This window comes from Orycteropus afer, unplaced genomic scaffold (assembly GCF_000298275.1).
Source record: "Orycteropus afer afer isolate SDZICR_OR568_19922 unplaced genomic scaffold, OryAfe1.0 scaffold00010, whole genome shotgun sequence".
Classification (NCBI taxonomy): Eukaryota; Metazoa; Chordata; class Mammalia; order Tubulidentata; family Orycteropodidae; genus Orycteropus; species Orycteropus afer.
In genome coordinates, this window is record NW_006921597.1 from 3,084,621 (window position 1) to 3,110,373 (window position 25,753).

Sequence of the window (25,753 nt, forward strand, 5' to 3'; positions counted from 1 at the left end):
TAGTTTGGTTATCCATTCCTCAGTTGATGGACATCTAGATTGTTTCCGTGTTTTGGCTATTGTAAATAGTGCTGCAATGAACATGGGTATGCATATACCTGTTCTTGATGTGGCTCTCACTTCTTTAGGGTATATACCTAGTTATGGGATGGCTGGGTCAAATGGTATTTCTAATTTCAACTTTCTTTTTATGGCTAAATAATATTCCAATTTATGGTTATACCATACTTTATTCATCCAATTATCACCTGATGTACATTTTGGCTCTTTTCACTTTTTAGTTATTATAAATAAAACTTCTGTGAGCATTTATGTATAAGATTTTCTGTGGATATATGTTTTAAATTCTTAGCTCTGGTGGCATAGTGCCTAAGGCATTTGACTGCTAACCAGAGGCCTGGTGGTTCAAACCCACTCACCACTCCTTGGAAGGAAGATTGGGAAATCTACTTCTGTAGTGATACTGACTTGGAAGCCCAAGGAGGGGTCACTGTGAGTCAGATCTGACTCAATGCCAGTGAACTTGGTTTGGTGGTTAAGTCATATGGTAACTCTATGTTTAATTTTTGAAAAACTGGCTTTTGTTTCTTCATCTTGAAAATGGAGAAAATTATGTTTTCATCAGATTTTCCAGGGTCACAAGGAAGATTATTTACAGTGAAGGATACTTTTTGAAAAGATATAGAGGACCTGAGGTGGAAGGGGAAGTTGCCTTATCAATCACCAGTGAATTCCAGGTTCATAGGGATAATGAAGTGTCATGGCTAAGGCCCTAATGAGTGTGTCATATGGACTCCGACTGTTGAATGTTATAGTCTATGCTCCTCCACTTTCTATATGAGCAAGTCACCCTACGTTTTAATGTCTCACTTTCCTAGGTAGTAAAATGGGGATAATAATATCTCATCTGCTTACTTCATGGGGTTGTAGTGTGAAGATGAAATGAAATAATATATGTGGAAGTGCTTTGTAAAAAGTCAAACCCTGTGCAGGTGATTGGTAAGTGATTATTGCTTTCTGTGATTAAATAATCATATTGTATTAATTTCATAATACAAGTCCAAGTCATTCAAAAGAGCCAAGAATTAAACTTTTATATTTGTATAACTCAGATTTTATCAAAACAGCATAAAAACTCAAATACATACATAAATCAACCAAACCTGCTGCCATCAAGTTGATTCTGACTCATGGTGATCATAGATATAGTATAAATAAAATATTTACATGTAAAACAAACTGTCTTCCCCTTTCCCCTGCTTCATCTCTTCCTGTCTATTCTCTGTCCCCCGACTCTAAAACAAATTAGATTCATGGACTGGATTCCACTAGATGCTAAAGAGCAGAAATATTCCCCAATCATTTGTGAGCCTTACTAGAGACTGTTTTCAAAATATGACAGTTAGCAAAGTTATAGGTTAAATAGGATATTGAAGATCACTCTTGGATCCCAATCATTGTTGGCTGCTTTTATCTTGGAAATAAGGTACCTTTTACTTTCATTAATCTCTTCCTCCTCTACTGTTACACATGGTAGCTAGAACTCTCAGTCTGAACAAGTAGACATACTCCCACTACATTTTATGACTCCACTACAGGATAGCTGGTGGGGAATTTTGAGATTCTTCAAAAAGTAATAGCCTTTGGTAATATTGTTTCTGTGAGAAAATATGCTTCAAACATAGAATCTGAAGATGGCCATGGATCTTAAAAGTCCTCTAGAGCTAACTCCTAGCTGATTCTGGGAGACGTTTAACAATGTCTTTGAAAAAAAGGGTTCTTTAGCGTTAGTCAGTTCCTCTAGTACAGGAAATTTACTATCTCTAAAAGGTGAGTACTCAATAAATATTTGATATATGAATATGTGGAGGGAGTGTAGGAATACGTTCATTACATCTACCTCCACTAGAGAATTTATCCTTATATCCAATTGATATCTGCCTCCTTTTTATACTGTGGTCTTAGTGTCATTCCTTTTAAAACAATTGAAAAAAAAACATTTGTAAACTGTTTTACAAACAACAGGAATGCACAAAGAATAATAAAACACTTTTTGATGTACTTGATATCTAAATTTTAACAAATATTATTTTCACTGTAATTGACTCAGATAAAAAAAAAATCAGCATTATATATACAGTTGCAACCCTTTTAGTACTTTATTTGGATCCTGGTCTCTTGGCTTTTTTCCTACAGTTAACTATTAAATAATTTCCCCAAAGTTACACAATTAGAAAATAGCAGAGCTGGGGTTTGAACCTAGGTCTACTTGGTTCAGAAGCCATCACTCCTTCCACAATGCTGTTCTAGCTAAAGATGTTAAATATTTCTCCTAAATTAATAGGCATAGTAGTGATAATTTTTATTTCCTATTTATAAATGGATACTAATGTGATAAGAGGTCCTTGAAAAAACCATTCTCAACTTCCTCTGTTTACCATATTAACTTATTAAAATATTTTTATTTTCAAGAAATGTAAAGATATGGATTATTACAGGTACCAAATTAGTAACACTTACACTGCTAAAGTTTTATTACATTCAAAGAGAATGTCTCCCTTAAGATGATTAATAATTTTCAGTGGTGTTGAACTTTATTTTTAGGGGAAGAATTGTTGAGAGATTAATATATTTTCAAGCATTTCCATGATAAGAGCTATATGAGGGGTCTGAGTATGATTCAGCAAATGGGACACTTTTTGTTTTTTTTTTAAAGTCTGACTTGGCAGTTGGTTATGTTAATGTGCATGACATGCAACAGCTGGGTTGTAATCCTCCTACTATTGTTGGCAATGATTAAGTCCTTATTAAGGTATTATTTCCAGTCTGGAATAATACATTATGAAAGGAGTGGGAAGAAGAAATTAGGGAAAGAGTAGGGGAGAGTCATTAATGTTTGGGAAAAAAATATTGAGAAAAGAGTAAAGATTTGAGACATACGATAGGAAAAAGGAAAAACAAGTCTAGAAGCACTGTTCCCTTGCTCAAGAATCTGTGGCGGTTTTTTATTTTCTGAGCATAGCAGAGCTTATCACAATATATAGGGATGGAATGTACCCAGCCCAAAGAAACCCTGATTTCATTGGTCAAGAGCCCTGGTGGCACAGTCATTAAGCACTAGGAAAGATGTGGTAGTCTGCTTCCACAAAGATTCACCATAAATAAATAGCCCACTGCCATTCAGTATGGAAGCAGACTGTCATATCTTTCTCCTATGGAGTGACTACTAGGTTCAAACTGATGACCTTTAGGTTGGCAGCCAAGGCCTTTAACTGCTGAGCCACCAGGGTCCTTTCCATTATAGCCTTGAAAACTCTCAGGGGGCAGTTCTACTATGGCCTATAGGGTTTCTATGAGTCAGAATCAACTCAGCAGGCAGCAAGTATGTATATATGTAGTGTGGGGCCCAGATATATGTTTTTATTGCTTAAGACTACAAATAAATAAATAAATAAACAAGTAAAACAAAATCTAGGCAATTAACAAATAACATTCCTGATAAGTAGTGCATGGCCCTTCCCTCTCCCCCGCTGCCATTCTCCTCATCCTTTGTCCAACTGTCCAGTATCTGCCCAGAGGACCATATTCAGATTCCTGACCCTGAACTTCAAGAATCCATAATATAGGTCCTTGCTTTCCATCCCCGTTCTCCCATTATAGGGCAGTCTATTCCCTTTGTTTCAATCCAGTTGACCCACTATATCTTTGCTTATGTTCTGCCTACCTAGATTGTCTTGTCTTCCATGCCATTCAAACTTGATTCATCCTTTGAGGAGAGCTAAAGTCTCAGTTCTCTGTGGAAACTTCCTTGAGAACCTCTATTTCCTAATTTCTATACTTTTTTTTTTTTTTTTACTTCTGTACAATTCATATTATCCTTTGATTATAATTGGTCATATATTATTCTCCATTCAGAACGTTGATACAAAGTCTAGATTCTGCATTGTATATTATAATTACTCTGCTAGAATAATTTATTTTTCTTATAAAATAACCTTTTATGTCTTTAGATATATGTTTTCATCCTGAAAAATCTATATAACCTTATATATAGATTAAGATTTATTAAAATCAGGTCCAGTGAGGTCAAAGTCAGCATGAAATACATCCATTTTTTAATTCAACACATATTTATTGAGCACTTACTATGTACCAGCCTCTGTGATACAGTAGAGAACAAAGAAGGCAACAATCTGGGCTTTCTCAGAAGTTTATATACCAATGAGGAGAGACAAAGAAGAAACAAATAAATAAGTAAATATGGTATTGTAGAAGGTGATTAAAAAAAAACAAAACACCTCACTGCCATCAATTCTGACTCATAGCAACCCCCTTTGTGTTTCTGAGGTGGTAAATCTTTATGGAAGTAGATTGCCCAGTCTTCCCTCCATGGAGTGGCTGGTGGGTTTAGAACTGCCAACTTTCTGGTTAGTGATGAAGGGGGATAAGGAATTCTGGGGTGAGCACAGAATGGGCTGCAGTTTTAAATAGGGTGGCCACCTCACTGAGGAGGTGACATTTGAGCAAAGATTTGAAACATGTGAGGCAAGAGAACCATGCAGACATCTGGAAAAAGAGCATACCAGATAGAAGACGTAACAAGTTCAATGCCCCTGAGGAGAAAAGATGTTTGCTGTCTTTGTGAAAAAAGTACAGCATGGAGGAAGAGTGTGGCTGGAACACAGAGCACAGAGGCAAAGTAGGAAGGAAAAAGAAACACACGTAATGGAAGTGCAGAGAGCAGAAAGTCTCCAGATCGTGCTGGGCCTTGGGCCTATGGACTCATGAAAGAACTTTACTTTTCACTCTAGGTTAGATGGGAAGTCAATGAGGTGTTCAGCAGAAGAGTAATCTGACTTGTGTTTTAAAAGGCTCACAGTGGCTGTTGTGCTATAAATAGACTATAGAAGAGCAAGCCATCAGAGAGACCAGTTTAGAAGGCTATTCAAGTAACTTAGGGAAGAGATGATAGTATCATGGGCCAAAGTGGTAGAGGTATCAATGGTAGTGGTGGTGGAGGATGGCTTCTATATATATTTTATGGTAGAAAGAATAAAATTGGAAGGCAGATTAGATGATGTATATAAGAGAGAAGAATCAAGGATGACTCAGAAGCTTGAGGGTTGAACAACTGCAAATATCGAGTGGGTACAAATTGAAATGGGGTCCCATAAGCGAGGAGCATGTTTGCTGGGAAAGATCAGGAGTTCAGTTTCAGATATCACAAGTATAAGATGCTTGTGTTAGACATCCATGTGCAGAATTCTACTAGGAAGTTAGATATAAATCTAGAAGGCAGGGAGGGTAAATACACTTAGTAATTTTAGTGATCAAGTCATCAGTTTTCTACAATAAACATTTTAGTAATTTTAGTTTCTTTGGAGCTATTAAAAACAAACCTTTTAATATTTTTAGAAAGTTATAAGAATAATACAGGCAAGCTGGCCTATATGTAGTGAATCAAATCAGTTAAGGATAAAATATTATGGAATACTTATCTATTCATTAATTCAGCAAATATTTAGGGAGCACTTCCTAAATACTGTGCAATGAGAAAACAGACAAAATATGCCTTGCCAGCCTTCAGAACACTCTGACCTGCTTAAGGTGACTGGAAACAGGCCAGGATAGCACAGCAGGATGACTGTTTTTTGAGAGGCTGTCATAAGAGCTGTAGGAGGATGCAGACATGTAAGTTGTTGGTCCTTGTCTTAGATAACTTACTAATTCTAACTCACTGTGAGCCCCACTGAGTTTCCGAGGTGGGAAATCTTTACTGAAGTAGATTGCGCCATCTTCCTTACACGGAGCAGCTGGTGGGTTTGAACTACCAACCTCTGGTTAGCAGTCTGATGCCATAGACACTGTGCCACCAGAGCTCCTTACTGATTAGTTGGAGAGACATAAATACATGAAAAGTTAAATAGTTCTAAATGGTTTAAATAACCCTTCAAGATAATAAAAGCAGTATCATGAGGCAGCATATGAACACTTACCAAATGTCAATATTTGCCTTAAACAAACCCAAACCTTAACCAGGTGCTGTCAAGTTGATTCTGGCTCATGGCGATTCCAAGCATGCAGCATAGATAGAACTGCTATGCTTAGGAGTTCAGAAAAGGAAGAAGATTTTTCAGGCTGGGATAGTAGGAAAGTCTTTGTTTAGATGGGATTTGAACTAGGACTTGAAAGAAGAGGCCAAGTGTTTTGAGGGTATGCAATGGGGATTTCCCCTTTATTTGACGAGTGATGAGGTACCTCTGAAGGGCTTTAAGGGAGATGACAGGATAAGATTTAAGTTTGGAAATATTACTTTGGCTATAATATGGAGAACAGATGGCTGGAGTTGATTCTGGCAAACATGATAGAGACTGTTGCAGAAGTTTTTGGGTTTGGACTCACTCTTGTGGCTTAACTCTCAGCCAGACGATAGATAGGCCTATGAGCTGAACAGCTACACCAGGGAGATGCACTCCTTAGGCAGTCATCCATGGGAGATCAGAAGGGCAGCATTTGCCTTGGGAGAAAGGTAGGGAGGCAAGAATGCATAGGCAAGAACATAGGGACAGGGTGACCACCGGGAGAAGTGGTAAGAGAGATGTTACATTGTGGGGATTGTAATCAGTGTTACAAAACAAAATGTATGTGAACCATTGAATGGAAAATGAATCTGCTTTGTAAAATTTCACTCAGATCACAATAAAAAGTTTTTTTAAAAAAAAGTTTTGGGGTTTTAAGGTTTGTGGTGAGAATGGAACATGCAAGTTGAACTATCTAGCGAAGAGTTGGGTATATGAAGCTAGAACTTGGGGGAGAGGATTTGGCTGGAGATTTGTGGGTTAACTGGCAGGCAGAAGTTACAGCCAAAGAAGTGGATAAAATCTCTAAAGCACAGAGGAGTCAGGGAAACAGAAGAACAGAGTATTATAGGACATAAGAGACAATAGGCATAAAACCACTGAAAAAAAGATACAGCTTGGATAAGAATACAGTACTCTGCATTCATGGACAGTTTGTGGTTTCTATAAAACTTTCATTAGATTATTTTACATCATAAAGGAGTCCAAGAAGATATGAAAAGCATGGTTAAATACTAATCGACCATCTGGCACCCTGTGCAAAATGGAGGTGATAATACCTAGGTTAATCCCTCTAGAAGCTTAGACCAGGAAGGAGCCTTAAAGTCATACAGTTCACAGTCACTTTACTTAATAAATGAGGGCAGTTAGGCTTTAGGAAAAGTACTTATACTTCTACATCCCAGAACTATTTAGTAACAAAACTGGATTAGAAAAGAGTCTTCTGAGTTTTAATATAGACTTTTTTCTTCATTGCCTCTATTTAATCAAATAAACCTAAATGCCATTTATTTATTCTGAGAACACAGATTTAATGAAAATGTTTAAGTTTTAATGTATAGATTTTTAAAAAATGGAGAATATTTTGGCTTGTTAACAACGGTCTGCAGTAAAAAAAAAAACAAAAACAAAACGTGTTGCTTACTTATAATCCTAATCTATTAGAATACTCAATTATGCCCTTCTGAGCAGTTAAACACTTGGCTTCTAACCAAAAGGTTGGTGGGTGGAATCCATCCAGAGGCACCCAGGAAGAAAGGCATGGTGATCTACTGCTGAAAGATCACACATTGCAAATCCATGGTTGTTGTTGTTGTTTTTATGTGCCATCAAGTCGGACCTGACTCATAGTGACCCCTCCTTGGGTTTCCAAGGCAGTATCACTACAGAAGTAGATTGTCCCATCTTCCTTCTAAGGAGTGGCTGGTGGGTTTGAACTGCCAGCCTTCTGGTTAGCAGTCAAGTGCCTTAGGCACTACGCTACCAGAGCTCTCGCAAATCCATGGAGCATAGCTCTATTCTGAGATACGTGGGGTCACTATGAGTCAAAATCAACTTGACAGACTCAGCAGCATCTGGTTTTTGGTTTTATTTTGTTTTGCCTTGAGGTCATTTTATTCTTCAGACTTTTCCTATCTTTGAAGGCAAAGTACAAGTTCAGTTCCTACTAAAACTTCTTCTGATTATCCCAGTAAGAACTGACCATTCTTTCTCCTGGGTTTCCATAGATTCAGTGTCAGTGGTTTTTAAACTGTAGGCTAGAGCCCATTAATGGATCATGCAATCAGTTTAGTGGATCACTCCTAGAAAGAGAAATAAAACAGGAAATCAGTGGATCACACATAGTGATGGTAACAATTACTTTTTGATACTTTTATGTCAGTTGTGTGTATTTGTGTGTGGGTACTGGTTGCATTGTAAAATGTTTGAAAAACATAGGTTTGGAAGAATATAGTATAAAACACATATCTTCATGTGTAATGATATGACCACCAAGCTGTTTGAGTACTGGGACTTCTTCATCTTTGTATTGCCCAACACACTACCTGGCCAATACTCAGGATGTGTTGACCAGAATTATTATGAAGCTTTGAGAAGAAATTTGGAGAATGAAAAGCAAGTAGACTGGGGAGGAAGTAAGTGCTTGAATTAAGTGTAAACTTCTTAATTTTCTTAATCTTAAATGTTAATATAAATGATTTCCAACCTAATATTATTTGCAAACAAGAGCCTGTGTTTGATATCTGTGCTGTGGTGTTGTCTCCCAGTCACCTTCAGTGTCCCATGTGATGTGGTATAAATAATACTTCCTGCTTAAGTTGCAGCTGTCATTCAAGGATCTTAAATTGCTTTATGAGCAGGATCTGGTGATGAGTGCTTGGCTCCACTTGGCAGGTGCCTGAGTTAAAAGCCAGTAACTGGCTGAAAGTTCTGGGCTCCTGGCTGATGGCTCCCACCCCTTCCATGGAAGGGAGAGAAGAATCCTTCACCAGGCCTATTTGTAAGCTAGTATAACCAGTTCATAGAATTTGCAAAGATTACACTGTACTAAAAGATTTGTCCTTTCTTTGGGAGTGGCTGTGGTGTATTTCTGGGGGCGGGGAAGATGCATGATAATTGTTGTTGTTGTTATGTGCCGTCGAGTCGGCCCCGACTCATAGCGACCCCTCCTTGGGTTTCCGGGGCAGTATCACTACGGAAGTAGGATTGCCCAACCTTTCTTCCGAGGAGTGGCTGGTGGGTTTGAACCGCCAGCCGTCTGGTTAGCAGGCAAGTGTCTTAGCCACTATGCTACCAGAGCTCCCTATGCATGATAATAAATGCTAGTAATTTAACTGTTTCAAGAATGGAAAAATATGGGGAGGGAAATGGGTAGGAATTGATTAGAGGAGAGCATTTGGATTGACAGAAAATTAGAGACCCTTAAAATTAGTAGGGGAGCTCTTGTAGCATAGTGGCTAAGACATTTGCCTGCTAACCAGACGGCTGGCGGTTCAAACCCACCAGCCACTCCTCGGAAGGAAGGTTGGGCAATCCTACTTCTGTAGTGATACTGCCTCAGAAACCCAAGGAGGGGTCGCTATGAGTCGGGGCCAACTCGACGGCACATAACAACAACAACAACAACAAAATTAGTAGCCCTTTGAGATTTGCAGTTGACAGCAATGGGATATTTGACATGCAAACCACCATTTTGTGGGCCATTTTGTGTATATGTGTTCTTCTCTATAACAACCTTATTTCTTTATGGCCTTTATTGTCAAAGTAGTCATCAGGAGCTTAAGTAACACCACACACATTGCCCTTTTTCTTCCTTCTCTTTTTTGCAACCCCCCTCATCACCTTGAATTACTCCCCTTCCCATTTCCTGGAAGCTTCTAGGGGTCAGTTCCCTCTCTCTTCCGAGAAACTGTTAACTGCCTGCAGTTGGGCTACAGAGGCTCCAGGAGGGTGACAGCCAAGTCCTGGGTTGGAGTCAGGTTACACCACTTGTGTCTGAGTTCACGAAGCATGTTCCTCTGTCAGGGATTCCTCAAATATCTCCCTGAGGTAAAAAAGGAAAGTGTGTTGTGCTCCAGTACCCAGATCAAGTGAGCCCAGGCCCGAGAGTCCCTGAGAGACCGCCAGAGACCAGGGCCATGTCGTCGCCGTAGCCTCAGCAGCGTCCCAGTCCCAGCCGGCTCGCTTCATGCGGCGGTGCAGCTGCACTATGTTCCTGGGGTGAAGGGGCAACTGGGCATGCTCCTCCCCATGGGTTGCCCACCATGTCTAATGGATATCGCACTCTGTCCCAGCACCTCAATGACTTGAAGAAGGAGAACTTCAGCCTCAAGCTGCGCATCTACTTCCTGGAGGAGCGCATGCAACAGAAGTATGAGGCCAGCCGGGAGGACGTCTACAAGCGGGTGAGTTCAGGGGTCGGCAACTCCGGGCAGGAGTTGCTTGACCTTATTCCTTATTCCAGGCTCTTCCTGGCTCGTGCTGTGCTTATCAGGGAGAGAGGTGGTTCCAGTCCAGGCCTGGTCACTCTAACAGTCCTTGACTTTGAACAAACCTGTTTCACCTCTCAGGTGCCTGTTTTCTACTTTCCTTCTCTGTAGAAGGAGGGATCTGGTTTAAATCAGAACCTTTCAAACACTAGTGTAAAAGTGTGTGGGAGCTGGTTTAAAATGTCTATTCCCTGCCTCACCTCCCAGGAATTCTAATTTAATAAAGGGAGGGAGGAGCTTGGAAATTCGTGTTTTAAAGCAAGTACCCCTACCCCACCCCACCCTTCTCTGAGGCAGGTAGTTTCTAGGCCACACATAGAGAAACACTCCACCAGAGAAAGAGCCCTTCTAACTCTAGCTCTGTGGTGAAGAGGATGATGAGAATGCTAAGGGGAAGAGGGCAGGGGCTGAGAATGTTTTTCTTGTGAAAATCATGTTTTTGAAAATGATTTCGCAGATAGGCTTTTAAGACAAAATCTTGGGCATTTTAAGTCATAAGAATTGTATTCCTTAGAATGAAGAATCCAAACTCACTGCCACTGTGGAGTTGGAGCTGACTCATAGCAACCCCTCCTTGGGGTTCTGAGGAGGTATCTCTATGGAAGTAGATTGTCCAATCTTCCTTCTGAGGAGTGGCTGGTGGGTTTGAACCGCCAGCCTTCTGATTAACAGTCAAATGCTTTAGGTACTATACCACCAGAGCTCCCTTAGAATGAAGAAGAGTGTATAAATGGACAAGGCCGTGGTGCAAGGTGGGTGGGAAGGGAATGCTGGCTTCCTTGGAAGGAAATGTGGTCTTGATTGATGGGCCAGTGAGTTGAGTGGGGAAGGAAGACCCAGTGGATTGACTGAGCAGAGGGTAAGATGAGATAGCACCTTGGTAAGTGGACATTAAACTGTGAGTTACAAGGACTAACCTTCCTAACTGGTTACTGCAAAAATGATTTCCTCAGCTTTCTTAGTGTCTGAGCAAGCAGGACCTGAAGTGGCCTGAGTACCTGGGTCTGGTCCCAGCAGTCTACACCAGAGAATTATACAAACATTTTCATTTTCTGTGCAGTTGAAAAGAAGACTGTGAAGCATTGGTGGCCTCTAGATGAGTTCTGGTAGCGTAGTGCCTAAGGCACTTGACTGCTAACAAGAAGGCTGGTGGTTCAAACCCACCAGCCACTCCTCGGAAGGAAGGTTTGGCAATCTACTTTCATAGTGATACCACCTCGGAAACCTAAGAGGGGTCGCTATGAGTCAGGTCGACTGATGGCACATAACAACAACAACAGACAACATCTTGGATCAGAGTAATAGCTGGGATCTATGAGACTCAAACAGTTATTTCAAAATTCAGTTCATGTGCACAGCTAATTCTGGAGAATTTCACTCTATTCCTGTCTTGCCTGAATTTCCATGTTTTACCTGAATTATCCTGAAATTGGTCCCAATTCATTTTTCATCATCTGGGTGGCTAAAGAGTGAGTGAGCCTCATTGCAGCTGCCAGGAGTTAAGGAGGATTCTGCCAAGTGAGGGTTGGTAACTCAGAGAGATGGAGAGCGGGGGAGCATGAGTGACAGTTTTGTCTCAAGTTAGAAACAGTGAATAAGTTTGTTCATTTAGCAGAGAAAGGAAGGTCTTACCCTTAACTATCTCCAAAGCAAGGTAGAAGGCAGGAAAATGATCTATCTATAATTTGAAGGAGAGGATTTATTATTATTATTATTAGCTAAAATCAGACGGCTGCTTAAATCACTTGGTCTCACTGCTTGCACGGGCTCAGGAGACAGTTTTCAGGGATCACTTTGGGTGGGTGTGAAAGAGCACCATGCTTCTCCCAGAGAAGTGTAATTAATGAAATTATAGGAACTGCACAGGGTCTGGGGGAGGAGGGAATCGCAGCACGTTGTCACTTGCAGAAGGGACAATCTTTTGTTAGATTCCACTATGGCGACTTGTCTCATATAGGAAATAGATATGCCCCTGTCTCTATCTAGGATCAGTTCTAACTGTGAGCAGAGTAGTTAGGCAATGACTGGCCTCACATGATTCAAGGCATCTCATACTACTGTGCATCTCCTCCTTTCCCTTTTCACCAAATTTCTGTTCAATCTGTCTGTTACATTACTCATTCAGTTGGGCTATGATTATTTGGGAAGCACTAAAGGCTTAGGCATCCCTTGGTGGTGGTAAGCATTCTGCACTCAGTTGCTAACCGAAAGGTTGGATGTTTGAGTCCACCCAGAGGTGCCCTGAAGGAAAGGTCTGGTGATCTATTTCTGAAATACTGGCCATTGCAAACCCTACAGACACAGTTCTACTCTTAAGTACTTGAAATCCCCACGAGTCAGAAGCAACTCAACAACAACTAGGGTTTTAAAGGTTTAGGTTAAAATGCTTTCATTATTTGGGAAGCAGAAAACATAAAGCCATTATTAATCATTGACATTCTAGCTTACAGTAGTCTATCACACTATATAGTGATAGAGGAAAAGAAAGCAGGGTGGTTGAAGATTATTTAACTTCTCCTAGCCTGTTCCAGCCTCTTTACAACTAGCTTTAAGAATAATGCACAGCACTGGAGGCACTGAAAGTTAATTATTGAGAATATGAATAAATAGGTGGTGTGGTGGTTAAAGCATTTGGCTGCTAACCAAAAGGCTTGTAGTTCAGACCCACCAGCCACTCAGAGGGAGAACAATGAAGCAGTCTACTTCTGGAAAGATTTATAGCCTTGTACATCCTATGGGGCAGTTCTACTCTGTCTAATAGGGTTGCTATGAGTCAGAATTGACTAAATGGCAGTGTTTTTAATCTTTTTCATATATATGAAGATTTAATAAGAAGACTTAATATCAAAGCACTTTGTAAATTTAATAGCATCATACATGCATGAGGAGAATAGTAGTTTTATTACTATAAGTTGTGCTCAAAACCCCACTGCCTTTGTGTCTTTTCTGACTCATAGTGACCCTATAGGGTAGAGTAGAACTTCCCCCATAGGGCTTACAAGGCTGTAAATTTCATGAAAGCAGACTGCCACATCTTTCTTCTGTGGGGCAGCTGGTGGGTTCAAACCATGACCTTTTGGTTAGCAGTTGAGTGCTTTTACCACTGTGACACTAGGGCTCCTTACTCATGCTCGTTATTATTACATTTAAAAATGAGGAAGAGGTTTGGCTCTTTAAAATGTCACCTTTACATATTTCCATGTGTCTTACTTTCATCCTTGTTATTCACATCCTTGTTATTCTCAAGAGGTGGGGGGAAGCTTATTAACAGCAATGTTGATGAGACATTTAGGGTAACATGAAAAGCATCACATGGTAATTCAAGTGGTTCAAATAAGAATTTAGAGCCCTGTTTTGTTACCATTCTTAACTTGATTTTTTTTTTAAATGTTGAAAGGACACTTTCTTAAATATAGTAAAAGCATTAAATCATACCCAACTGGGTTAAAATGTGCAATAATTTGGGTGCTGTATATATTATGTAACACTTTTCAAGAAAACAAGTATTTATGGAATATATAATGCATAGTAATTATTTAATCGTTTTACACATTTTGCCCCTTAAGAATTTTATAGCAGTATTTGTACTTCAGAGTGAAAGAATTAGTGAGATATCGTCAAGTATGTCACCATGAAGACTTCAGGGAAGAGTAATATGGGAAACTTTAGGAGAGTAAAGATGCTCTGGTGGTGCAGTGTGGCTAAGGCATTTGGCTGCTAACCAAAAGGTCGGCAGTTTGAACTCACTAGCCACTCCACGGGGGAAAAGTGAGGCAGTTTGCTTTCATAAAGAATGGGGCAGTCCTCGCTATGAGTTGATATAGATTTGAAGCAGTGGGTTTGGTTTGGTTTTGGTTTTAGGAGGAGAGAACAGCAGAAAGAGTATTATCTTTTTCTTTGCAAGTGGCAACTACCTCCTTGAGGTAGTTTATGGAGCGTTAGACAGAAATAGTAGATATAATCCTTAACCATAAAGGAAGCTATAATGATTTTTATTTTAAGACAAGTTGTAAGAGCTAGAGAGTTATATAAAACCTACGAGTATCAACTTCAAAGTAGGTAAGTACAAAAGAGTTAATTTACTTTTTCTCTTTGAAGCTGTTCAGAGAATACAGAAATAAACTTAAGAATTATATACTAGCTATAGATTAATAAAAGCACCTCGGTGGTGCAGAGGTTAAGCACTAGAGAGCTAACAAAAAAGTCAGAAGTTTGAACCCACCAGGAACTTCCATAAAGATTTATAGCCTTGGAAAGCCTATGGGCAATTCTTCTCTGTTCTGTAGGGTCATTATGAGTCAGAATTCAACTTGACAGCAATGAGTTTTGGTTATAGATTAATAAAATAGCACTAAATTGTACATAAAAATTGGTTCTGTGAGCCTGGCAACCTTTGTGTTGAGTGTTTAAATTAAACTACCCTTTAAGCTCCATTTTTTTGGTAAATAGTTTGAAAAAAGAAGATTTATCTTTAGCACGCACAAACTGGGGCATATTCTGCATTGGAGTCTCTGGTACAAACAGTTAATACATTTGGTTGGTAAATGAAAGATTGGAAGTTTAAGTCCACTCAGAAGTGCTTCAGAAGAAAGACTTGACAATCTACTTCCAAAAAATCAGCCATTGAAAACCCTGTGGTTCTAATCTGACACACGGGAGGTTGCCCTCTACTACACAGGCAACCGATGATACCTATGTGATTAGGTACCACTGCCCCCTCTTGGTAGCAAATATTAATTGTAGGTTCAGTTTTTTTGGAGGTGATTTTGAACACATAAAGCAAACAAAGGAGAAACCATTGTAGTACATATAGCCCCTGATTGTAGAGCAAAGAAAGTGAGAAAATGCTGCAAGTGGGCCACAGCTGAGTATGGCCCACTCCTAGGGAGAATGGCTTGCTAGCATTTGTGGGCTGCAGCTGCTCTGGTAAATAATTTCTGGGTAGTAACTTGGCTCACTTCCTTGTTGTTGATTATCTAATCCTGCATCTTCTCATGTTAGCTGAGTATACTACCACTAGACACATGCCTGACCCTGGAATTTGTGAAATCCATTGCTATGTGGTTAACACCCAATTTCCAAACAGCATACATAACCATTTGCCAACTATGTTTTGCCTCATGATGATTGCTCACTCATAATGTGTTTTATTAAATTTATGTGAATTTATTATTGACCAATGTTGTTTTAAGAAAGATTTGAGGTTCCATTCTAAGAGTGGAAATTAAAATCAAACAGGGCCAGATCTAATAGCAAATAGGTCAGGAGAAATTGAATGTTGTCATCCTGGACCAGATAGAGTCAATGTTCAGATATGATGCAATTGATGTTAGAAGGTTAAAATGTGTCTGGCCTTTAGACAGGAGTTAAGAGGGCTGTGTTTCATTATTTTATGAGCCTTAAACTGCTATGCTTGTCTCCACTTTGCCTGAGCAAACCTTGAGGTTGATACCTAGCACACCTCTGCAGCTATGATTTAAAAATCATTATAAACAACCTTCTGAGTTTACTTGCCTACCAAGTTTTCATTGTCTCTAATTTTCTGCTATAATTAGGTTTAGCAGTTAAGAGCTATGAGCAAGAAAGACCTGGAATAGACTCTGGTCCTACTACCCACTAAAAACAAACCAAACTCACTGCTGTTGAGTCAGATCTGACTCATAGCGACCCCTCCTTGGGTTTCTGAGGTGGTATCACTACAGAAGTAGATTGCCCAATGTTCTTTCTGAGGAGTGGCTAGTGGATTTGAACCACCAGCCTTCTGGTTAGCAGTCAGATGCCTTAGGCACTATGCCACCAGAGCTCATTAAATTGGGCAAATGATATCATCTGTCTGAGCTGAAGTGGGTATAATGATAACACCTATCTCATAGGGTTTTGGGGAATATTAAATAAGTCAATTAGTTGAATTCAGCACAATGTCTACTCACATAAGTAAGCCCTCAATAAATATTTCCCATTATTATGACAAATTGAAATATGACAGAATTATCCAGATAAGTGTAATTACTGGGCAGTTTCTATTTGGGCCATTTTTTCCCTCCAAATCAGTTTCTTTTTCTCCAATATTATATTTGGGTTCATTTATCCAGTTTGTCTCTTCTCCATTTTCATTTCCCCATGTATAAATAACATAATAAAATTCAAATGTTCCTATTGTAGCAAATTTGCCCCTCCCTCAGATATAAATGTTTTTCAAAAGGAAGAAATAAGAAAGATCATGGAGAGCTTTACATTCATTCATTCATTAATAAACATTACTTGGGTACCTACTATATTCCAAGTACTGTGCTGGAAGTTGGGAATTCAAAGATGAATAAAACACAGGTAATAGAATGAGGTAAAAATCAGTAATAGAAATATGTACAAATTATAAAGGAATTCAAATGAGGCATCCCTAACCCAACTGAATGGAGTCCATGGAAGGAAAATCCACAAAGGATTCTTGGAGGAGATGATCCCTGAGCTTTGTCTTCAAAGGAGGGTGAGCATTAGTCAGTGAGGGGATGGTAGGGTGGCAGGAGAGGATTTTTGGAACAGAGCGGACAGCCATGAGCAAAGCCCAGAGGCAAGAAACTGCATGCTATATGCACAGAATTATAAATGGTTTTGTGTTGTTGAATTTTAAGTACTTGACATAGAATGAGGCTGAAGAGAATACATGCTACACCCCTTTCATGCTATTTTAAATAGTGCATAATTTTATCTTGAGGGTAATGAGGAGGCATTGGTGGACGTTAAGCAGCAGGAAACATGCCAGATCTCTCTGGTGGTTGTGGAGAAGATGGATTCAAGGCAGACAAGGAAGGAAGTCAGGACAACAGAAAGACCAGGCAAGAGATGATGAGGGCCTAAATGAGTGCTGTGTCATAGAAACACAGGGGTGGAAGCTGATCTGAGACATATTTGAGAGGTAAAATATCCATGGGACTTGGTGACTGATGGACTGGGAGGGTTGAGAGAAAGGAATCAAGAAGACTGCCAGGTTCCTGGCTAAGAAGTCATATTTTCTGGGCCTCTGATTCTTCATGTATAAAATGAGTGGGCTGGGCCAGGATGGATGATACCCCTCCGAACTCTGAAGTTCTGTGAGGCTGGGCATCCTCTTTGTGTGTTCATATCCCAGCTTAGGTGGTGGCCTCCTCCTGCTAGCCTCCTAGCTTCTCTCATGCCTTCTCAGAAAGGATAGGTGCCAGCAGAGCTGAGATGGCTTTAGAACTGCTAGCCAATGTCAGGGGAAACTGGTGCTGTTACCAGGTAGCTGGAGTTATAATTAGCCCAGTTACTAGGGAAAAGCTGAGATTCTGTAAGCCTGCAGAAACAGCTTTCCCTACTGCATGGATTTTCTTGTTTGCAGACACAAATGGGAGAGGGATGGGATGCTTTTAATGTGTTTTCAGAGAATTTAATTTTTGCTCACAGTATAGCATCTGTTAAAAAGCACAAAATGGGTTTGTGTTGGGGCTAATCGTTATCTTGTCTGTGTCTAGAGGAGTGGGACCAAATATTGCCTTGCTATATTATTGGATAGCTGGAAAGAAACTTACCTTTGCTTAAAGGGAGATAAATAATAACATAGAATCTCAGTTTAGAGCTAGAAAGGATCTTGGAGATAATCTATATCATCCTTCAATTTTTAATAATTTTTTTTGTTTTTAAATAATTTTAGACTTGCAGAAAAGTTGCAAAAATAGTACAAAGTTCCTATATATCATTCACTTAGCTTCCCCTATGAATAAAACCTTCATTTTTAAAGATAAGGACACTAAGGCCCAGAATGGTAAAGTTACTTGTCTAAATCACACAGCACCCTAGTGGCCAAGCAGAGACTAGATCCAGGAGGCCTGGCTCCCTATCCAGGCTTGGTCTCCCACGCAAAAAAAGGAATTTACTGTGCATGCTTGTCAGAGGTAGTCTTTCTTCCTCTTTTCATTGATGGGCTAAAATAGAACACACACAGCAAGAGCTAAAGCAACTCACAGATAAATGATACTGCACCTTGCCTGTGCCTGCTGCCAAAAGAAAATATTGACCCTACTCCCCAACTTCTTAACACACTCTTGCCCAGAACTTTCATCCATAAGTTTTCAAAAGCCACTGTGAACTTTCCTTTTTTCTCTATTTTCTGCCTTTGCCATCTCATCTAAGCAAATTAACTCCAGAGATCAATGAGTCTCTATTACATATGAGAAGGCACAGAGTGAGGGCTGGTGCAAACTGGAAAGGGACCCACCCTATCATATTAAATAGCAGCTAATCCACCCACACACTAAAAGGCTGTGATCCGATTTGGTACATGCCGTTCTGTGGAGGGCAAAGTAACAGTCAGGTGGCTTTCTGCCAAGCAACTTTAGAAGGGACTTTGAGCTACACTGGGCAGTTAGCATCCCTGTTATTTGGAAACTTGGCTTGAAGAGGTGGAGAGTGAATGAAAGGCACAGGCTGCCTTGTAATGCCAGCTTTTCATCTCCTAATGTCATGCAAGGCCCTGTCGCCATAAAGGCACCTCTTCATAGATCCAGGGTCTTAGAAAACCCACACAGAGGCTTGGGGGAAGGAAGCCCTCCTCGGAGACACCTGGGTCAGTGGAGGGAGGCTACCAGCATGAAGGCTGTGACCCAAAGTTGCAAAAGGAGAGTCTAAGCACTGGGCTGGGAGCTCTCCCAGGTCACATCTTGGTAAGTTTCAGAGCTTCTCCCTGAGGCCACCGAAGTGACTACCTCCTTCAGAGGTACCCCATCAGTCCTTTCTGTCCAGGTTCTCTCTAAACAAGCTGAGTATCTGCTCATTACAAACATAACCCTAGTCTCGCCCCACAGTTCAGTTGACAACAAGGAGTGTTGTTATCACTCTAAAGTTAAGAACTCCAGGGTTCAGGGCCGGACCCCAGGGTCTTCCTGGCATAGAAATCAAATGAAAGTCATGTGCCATCTCTGAGGCTTAGAGGAGCAGATCCCTAAGTAGCAGTCTCCATTCTAAGCCTTGTTTTTTCCCTATGGTCACTTGTAGGTTGTGGGATTGTGGAGAAGCCCAGCCTGCTGCCAAACCTTTTAGAGCCTCAGTAGATAGGATCAGGATAGTAGTAACTGGTCCCTATCAGCTTCTGCCAAACTGTGGGTAAGAACACAGGGGTTCCTTCAGCTGTGTGAAGCTTGACTTTGATAAAAGGGACTTAACCTGAATTGCTATGCAGTAGTTAGAGGGTGGTGACACCAATTAGATCTGGAATTCCACTTTAGGCTTTCTCAATCCCGATTTTGGCCCTCTACTGCTAGCTTCCTAATTTCTCTCTCCCTCTTTCTTCTGATTTCCTTTACATCTTCAAAGTTTTAGGAGCTGTAAGGGTCTTGATACAAGATGGAGGGGAACAAACAGTCATGAGGAAAACATAACCTGAGGACTCCTCGCTAAGCATTTCTAGGCTACTTATCTCCATGAGAAATTTCTAGATCCAGAACTTGTCCTGCCTTCTGGTATCAGTATTCTCCACATTCTTGGTCACTTTCATTCTTTTTCTGCCTTAGGTCATCTCTCCTTTTGCCCCAAGGCATCTCTCCTTTTACCCCAGGCTCATTCCAAACATTGTATGGAAAATAAATGCTAAATACTTTCCATTTAAACCCTATGTGGGAGGAAATCCATTTACTGTTTACTGTGTGCCAGGCACCATGTTATGCATATTACAGAGATTTAATCTCAACCATAGAATGGCTCTATGAAGTTGGTGTCTTGTCACCATTTTGCATAGGACCAGGTTTTCCATTAATAGCCTGAGAGAATGTACCTGGTATTCCAGCAGCTCTGGTAGCATAGTGCCTAAGGCACTTGACTGCTAACCAGAAGGCTGGTGGTTCAAGCCCACCAGCCACTCCTCGGAAGGAAGGTTGGGCAATCTACTTCTGTAGTGATACTGCCTCGGCTATGAGTTGACTGGACAGCAAATAAAACAACAACAACAAATGCACTGGCCAAAGGCCATCCTTATCCCTGCATACTGCCCTTTTTTGCACTTGTGCTTAGCCTAGTCCGGAGCTCCAGAAATTCTGAAGAAATTGGGAAATACTCAAACCAAATTTAACAATTAGAAAATGAGGCTTGTTCTCATAAGGGGAATGGAACTGGAGTTATTCAGTTTGGGGAAGAATGTTATCCCAGCTGACTGAATACATTTTAGGTACACGAAGACTTAACATATGATAGGTGGTAATTAGCTATTGTCTCTGTCCATTGAGAATATGAATAGGGAGATCCTACTTTAAGCATAAGCATTAGGCATCATTCATTTAAAAATATTTATTGAGCATCTACTATGTTCCAGGAGCTGCTAGAGGTGCTTGGAATATACATTCGTGAACAAAACAAATAAGCATTCCTGCCCTTGTGGAACTTATATTCTAGCAGGGTGTATCAGACCATGAACAATAAATATTATAAATAAATAACATTTGTTTTAATAGGCTAATTATTTACCTGAATCACGACTTTCCCCAACACCCAGTCTCCGCCCCTTTGTGCTCAGTTCCTGCCTCTGTCTTGTTCTCCTTCTCCTGGACTCAGTTCCCACCTCTGCACACAGCATTTGTCTTTGTTCTCAGTCCACCTTTGTACTCAACTCAGAACACCCCTTCCCACCTGTGCAAAGGCGGCATTTACAGACTTGCTAATGACTGGCCCTTTTGAAACAGGCATTCTACCTCCTACATTAAACCCCTGCTTAAGCCACATGTGGCTACAGGATCGGGGCTGACGCCACCTTTGGTCTCAGTCCATCTGCCAGACAGATAATTCAATAAAATTTATTTTTTTAAACAATTCACTCTGGCCTGGTTCCTCTTGGCTACCTAACATGTAGACTGTTAAGTCCTCTCATTAAAAAAAAAAAAAGGAAAAAGTAGATTAAGGTAGGAGGTCAAAAAGTGCAAGAATAGAGGGCAGTTTGCAATACTGAAAAGAGGGCAAGAAAGGCCTTATTTAGAAGTCATTTTAAAAACAACACATGTATTATGTGTTACGATTTCTGTTGGTTGGGAGTTCAGACACAGTTTAGCTGGGTCCCTTGCTTAGGGTCTCATTAGACTGCAATCAAGGTATTGGTCAAGTTACATTCTGAAGGCTTGATTGAGGAAGAATCTGTGTCTGAGCTCACTCGGGTGGTTGACAGAATTCCTTTCTTTCAGGGTGGGACTGAGGACCTTGGCTTCTTGTTGCCTATTGGTTGAAGGTTCCTCACAGTAGTTTCTTGCAGGGCTTTGAACCTGTTCATCGTGGTTTGACATCCTGCTAAGAATTAGCATTTCCACCTCAAATTTACTGAACCAGAATCTGCATTTTAAACAAGATTCTCAGGTGATTCTTATAGAGCCCAGATCACCTGGAGGATCTTGTTAAAATGTAGATTCTGATTCAGTGTATCTGGGGTGGAAAGGCAAATTCTTAGTAGGGCATCAAACCAGAATGAACCAGTTCAAAGCCCTGGTTCCTTCCCATGAGGGTTTTCCCCACATGGCCACTTACTCTGCTTACTTTATTGCATTAGTAAGGACAGGCTTTAGAGTAAATCTGCTAGCAAGGCAGAGTTTTATATACCTTTACATACTAGCATGGCATTCCCTCACCTTTGCCATATTCTGTCAGTTAAAGCAAGTCACAGGTCTCATCCACACTCACAGGAAGATGACTACATGAAGACGTGAACACTAGGAGGCAAGTATCATGGGCTGCATTAGAATCAGACTACCACACTATCTTCCACTATTTTAGAGAGATGGGGCGGCAAAGGAAGTAAATAAACATGAGAGTGGCCAATGAATAAAGATGTGTTCCTGAGTTTTACATTCACAGCGTTTACAACCCTCCAGGCCGATCTGAGGAAATGAAAGCATCCCAGACTGGTGGTCTCTGTGCTGAGCTCCTTATCCTTTGCACTTGGCTGTTTACATTGCCACTTCCTTTATCATTTCTACTTTCCTTGCATCTTTTTCTTTAACTGAACTTTACTAAATGCAAGGAGTCCCTGGGTGGTGCAAGCAGTTAATGTGCTTGGCTGCTAACCAAAAGGTTAGTGGTTTGAGTCCACCTAGAGGTACCTTGGAAGAAAAGCCTGGTGATCTACTTCCAAAAAATCAGCCATTTAAAACCCTATAAAGCACAATTCTACTCTGACCACATGGGATTGCCATGAATTAGAGTCTACTTGATGGCAACTGGTAGTAGTGGATTAAGTGTACAGTTTCATGAGTTTTAACAAATGTATATGCTCATATAACAACTACCACCACTATCAATATATAAAACATTCCATCACCCATAAAAGTTGCTGTATGTCCCATTAGTGCCAATACTCTTGTTCCTCTGGCTGCAGGAAACCATTGATATGCCTTCTATCTATAGATTAGATTTGTCTGTTTTAGAATTATATATATTATATAAATGAACTCGTATAGACTCTGGTGTCTGGCTTCTTTCACTTAACGTAATGATCTTTGAGATTTGTCCATGTTGTTTGTGTCAGTAGTTTTTTCCTTTTTATTGCTGAAAAGTGTTTTATTTTATGGATATAACACAATTTGCTTATCCATTCACCTGTTGGTCAATAATGGCTTATCTACAGTGATTGCCTATTAGGAATAAATCAACTCAAATGCTACAGTGATTGCCTATTAGGAATAAATCAACTCAAATGCTGTTGAGTTGATTCCCACTCATGGTGACTCCATAAAGCTGCTAGTAATACTCATGTACAAATCTTTGTTTTATTTCTCTTGGGTAAATATCCAGTAGTGGAATTGCTGGTCATATAATAAGCACATTTTTAAAATTTATAAGATACTTCCAAAGTATTTTCCAAAGTGACTATACTATAGAAAAATATTTTTAAACATTGAGTTGACGGAGATGAGGAAGTTAGTCAGTTGACTGGGGGAAGAGTATTCTAGGCAGAGGATACAACAGGAAAGCCATAGTGGCTGAGGCATGAGACATAGGGAGAATGCTGGGAGGTGATGCCCTAGCGGTAATGCGGCTAGTGCAGACCAGGCAGGCCTTTGCAGATCATTTTAGAAACTTGGGCTTTTACTCTGAGTCACATGGGAAACCATTGAAGCATTTTGAGCAGAGAAGTGATATAACAAATGAGTCTGATAGGAGCTCTGGTGGTGTAGTACCTAAGGAATTTGACTGCTAACCAGCAGGCTGGTGGTTCAAACTCACCAGCCACTCCTCAGAAGGAAAACTGGGCAATCTACTTCCGTAGTGATACCACCTCGGAAACCCAAGGAGGGGTCGCTATGGGTTGGAACCAACTTGATGGCAGTGAGTTTATTCATTGTTGTTTTGTTTTGGATGTGACTTTTGAAAAGATCATTCTGACTATGGTATTGAGAACAGGCTGTATAAAGGCAATGGTAGAAACCAGAAAGGCTACTAGGAAGCTATTGCAGGAATCCACATAGGAGATGATGGTGATCAGATTAGGGTAATAGCAATTGATGTGAGAAATGGTGAAGACAGTACCAACAGGATTTTTGGGTAAATTGGATATGGAATGTGAGGGAAAGAAAGGAATCAAGGAAGACTCCAGGATTTTTGGCCTAAGCAATTGGAAGGACAGGGTTGTAATACATTGAGATAGGGGAGGCTATGGGTGGAATAGGTTTGACAGTAAAGAGTAAGGGTTTAATTTTGGACATTTTGTACTTAAAGATATTTGTTAGATATTCACAAGATCTGAACCTCAGACCAAACACAAAAACTAACTCCAGATGGATCAAAGACTTAAATGTCAAATCTAAAACTATAGAGTTCCTCAAGAAAAAACTAGGGGCAAATTTAGGGGCCATAATGTGGGAGCTCTGGTAGCACAGTGGCTAAGACGCTTGCTAACCAGACAGCTGGTGGTTCAAACCCACCAGCCACTCCTCGGAAGGAAGGTTGGGCAATCCTACTTCCATAGTGATACTGCCTCGGAAACCCAAGGAGGGGTCGCTATGAGTCGGGGCCGACTCGACGGCACATAACAACAACAACAACAACAATATATGGCATAAATAGACTATCAAGCCTAACCCAAAATACACAAACAACAGAAGAGAAAATAGAGACCTTCTAAAAATTCAATTTTTATGTGCTTCCAAATACTTCTCCAAAAGAGTCAAAAGAGAACTTACAGATTGGGAAAGAATATTCGGCAATGACATATCTGACAAAGGACTTATCTATAGAATGTATAGAAAACTCCCACACCTCAATAACAAAAAGACAAATAATCCATTAAAAAATGGGCAGAAGACATGAATAGACACTTCACCAAGGAGGATATTCAGGTGGCCAACAAACATATGAAGAAATGCTCATGATCATTAGCCATTAAAGAGATGCAAATCAAAACAACAATGAGATATCATCTTGCCCCAGCACTAGCAGCAAAGTGCAACAAGACAGAAAATAACAAATGCTGGCGAGGACACGGAGAGATTGGGACTCTCCTACACTGCTGGTGGGACTATAAAATGGTACAACCACTGTGGAAAGCAGTACGGTGATTCCTTAAAAAGTTGGAAATAGAAATACCATTTGATCCAGCCATTCCATTACTAGGTATATACCCTAAAGAAGTGAGAGCCATGACAAGAACAGACGTATGCACACCCATGTTCATCACAGCACTATTTACAATAGCCAAAAGATGGAAACAATCTAGGTGTCCATCAACTGAGGAATGGATAACCAAGCTATGGTACATACACACAATGGAATACTATGCAACCCTAAAGAATAATGTAGAATCTGCAAAACATGGATGAACTTGGAGGAAATTATGCTGAGTGAAATAAGTCAATCACAGAAAGACAAGTATTGTATTAGTCCATTATTGTAAAAGTCAAGGAACAGGTTATATATGGAAGGAAATTTTCTTTGTTGGTTACCATGGGTAGGAGGGTAGGGTAGGGAACACTGTTAGATTAGGTAGAGATAAATACTGATTTGGGTGAAGAGAAGGGAAATGTACCAAATGTGAATGATCAACATGGTGGCATTGAAGAAGAGAAAACAGAGAGAGGTACAGGGGAGGTGCAGACAACAAAGATGAACCCTTTTGCACACACAGTACTGCGTTGTCAGTGAAGGGAAACATGGGTATATGGGTGGATAGATGGGTGGGCAGACTGAACTATTAGGTATGTCTGTGCAGCAGGGAGTGTACCCAAGACCATGTATAGGGTTGGCAGACTGGTTCTACAAGTGTGTTTGTATGTTCTATAAGAATTCCCAGGGGTATAGTAGAGCTGACAAGGAACAAGATTGTAGTCATTTCTTGGTCACAGCCAGCTACCCAGAGGGAGCAAGTAGTTGAACCTGTGGGCTCAGGACCATAGCTGCAGGGGACATCAAGCTCAATTGGCATAA

At 40.4% G+C, this 25,753-nt stretch overlaps 1 protein-coding gene across 1 annotated transcript in view; it reads left to right on the forward strand.

Moving 5' to 3' along the window:
• Positions 1 to 25,753, forward strand: part of LOC103203440 (myomegalin-like) — a 286,474-nt gene that overhangs the window by 84,538 nt on the left and 176,183 nt on the right. Inside the window, exon 4 of the mRNA XM_042781979.1 lies at positions 10,154 to 10,264. Coding sequence (XP_042637913.1) covers positions 10,154 to 10,264 — 111 coding nt within the window. The remainder of the gene's footprint in view (positions 1 to 10,153; positions 10,265 to 25,753) is intronic.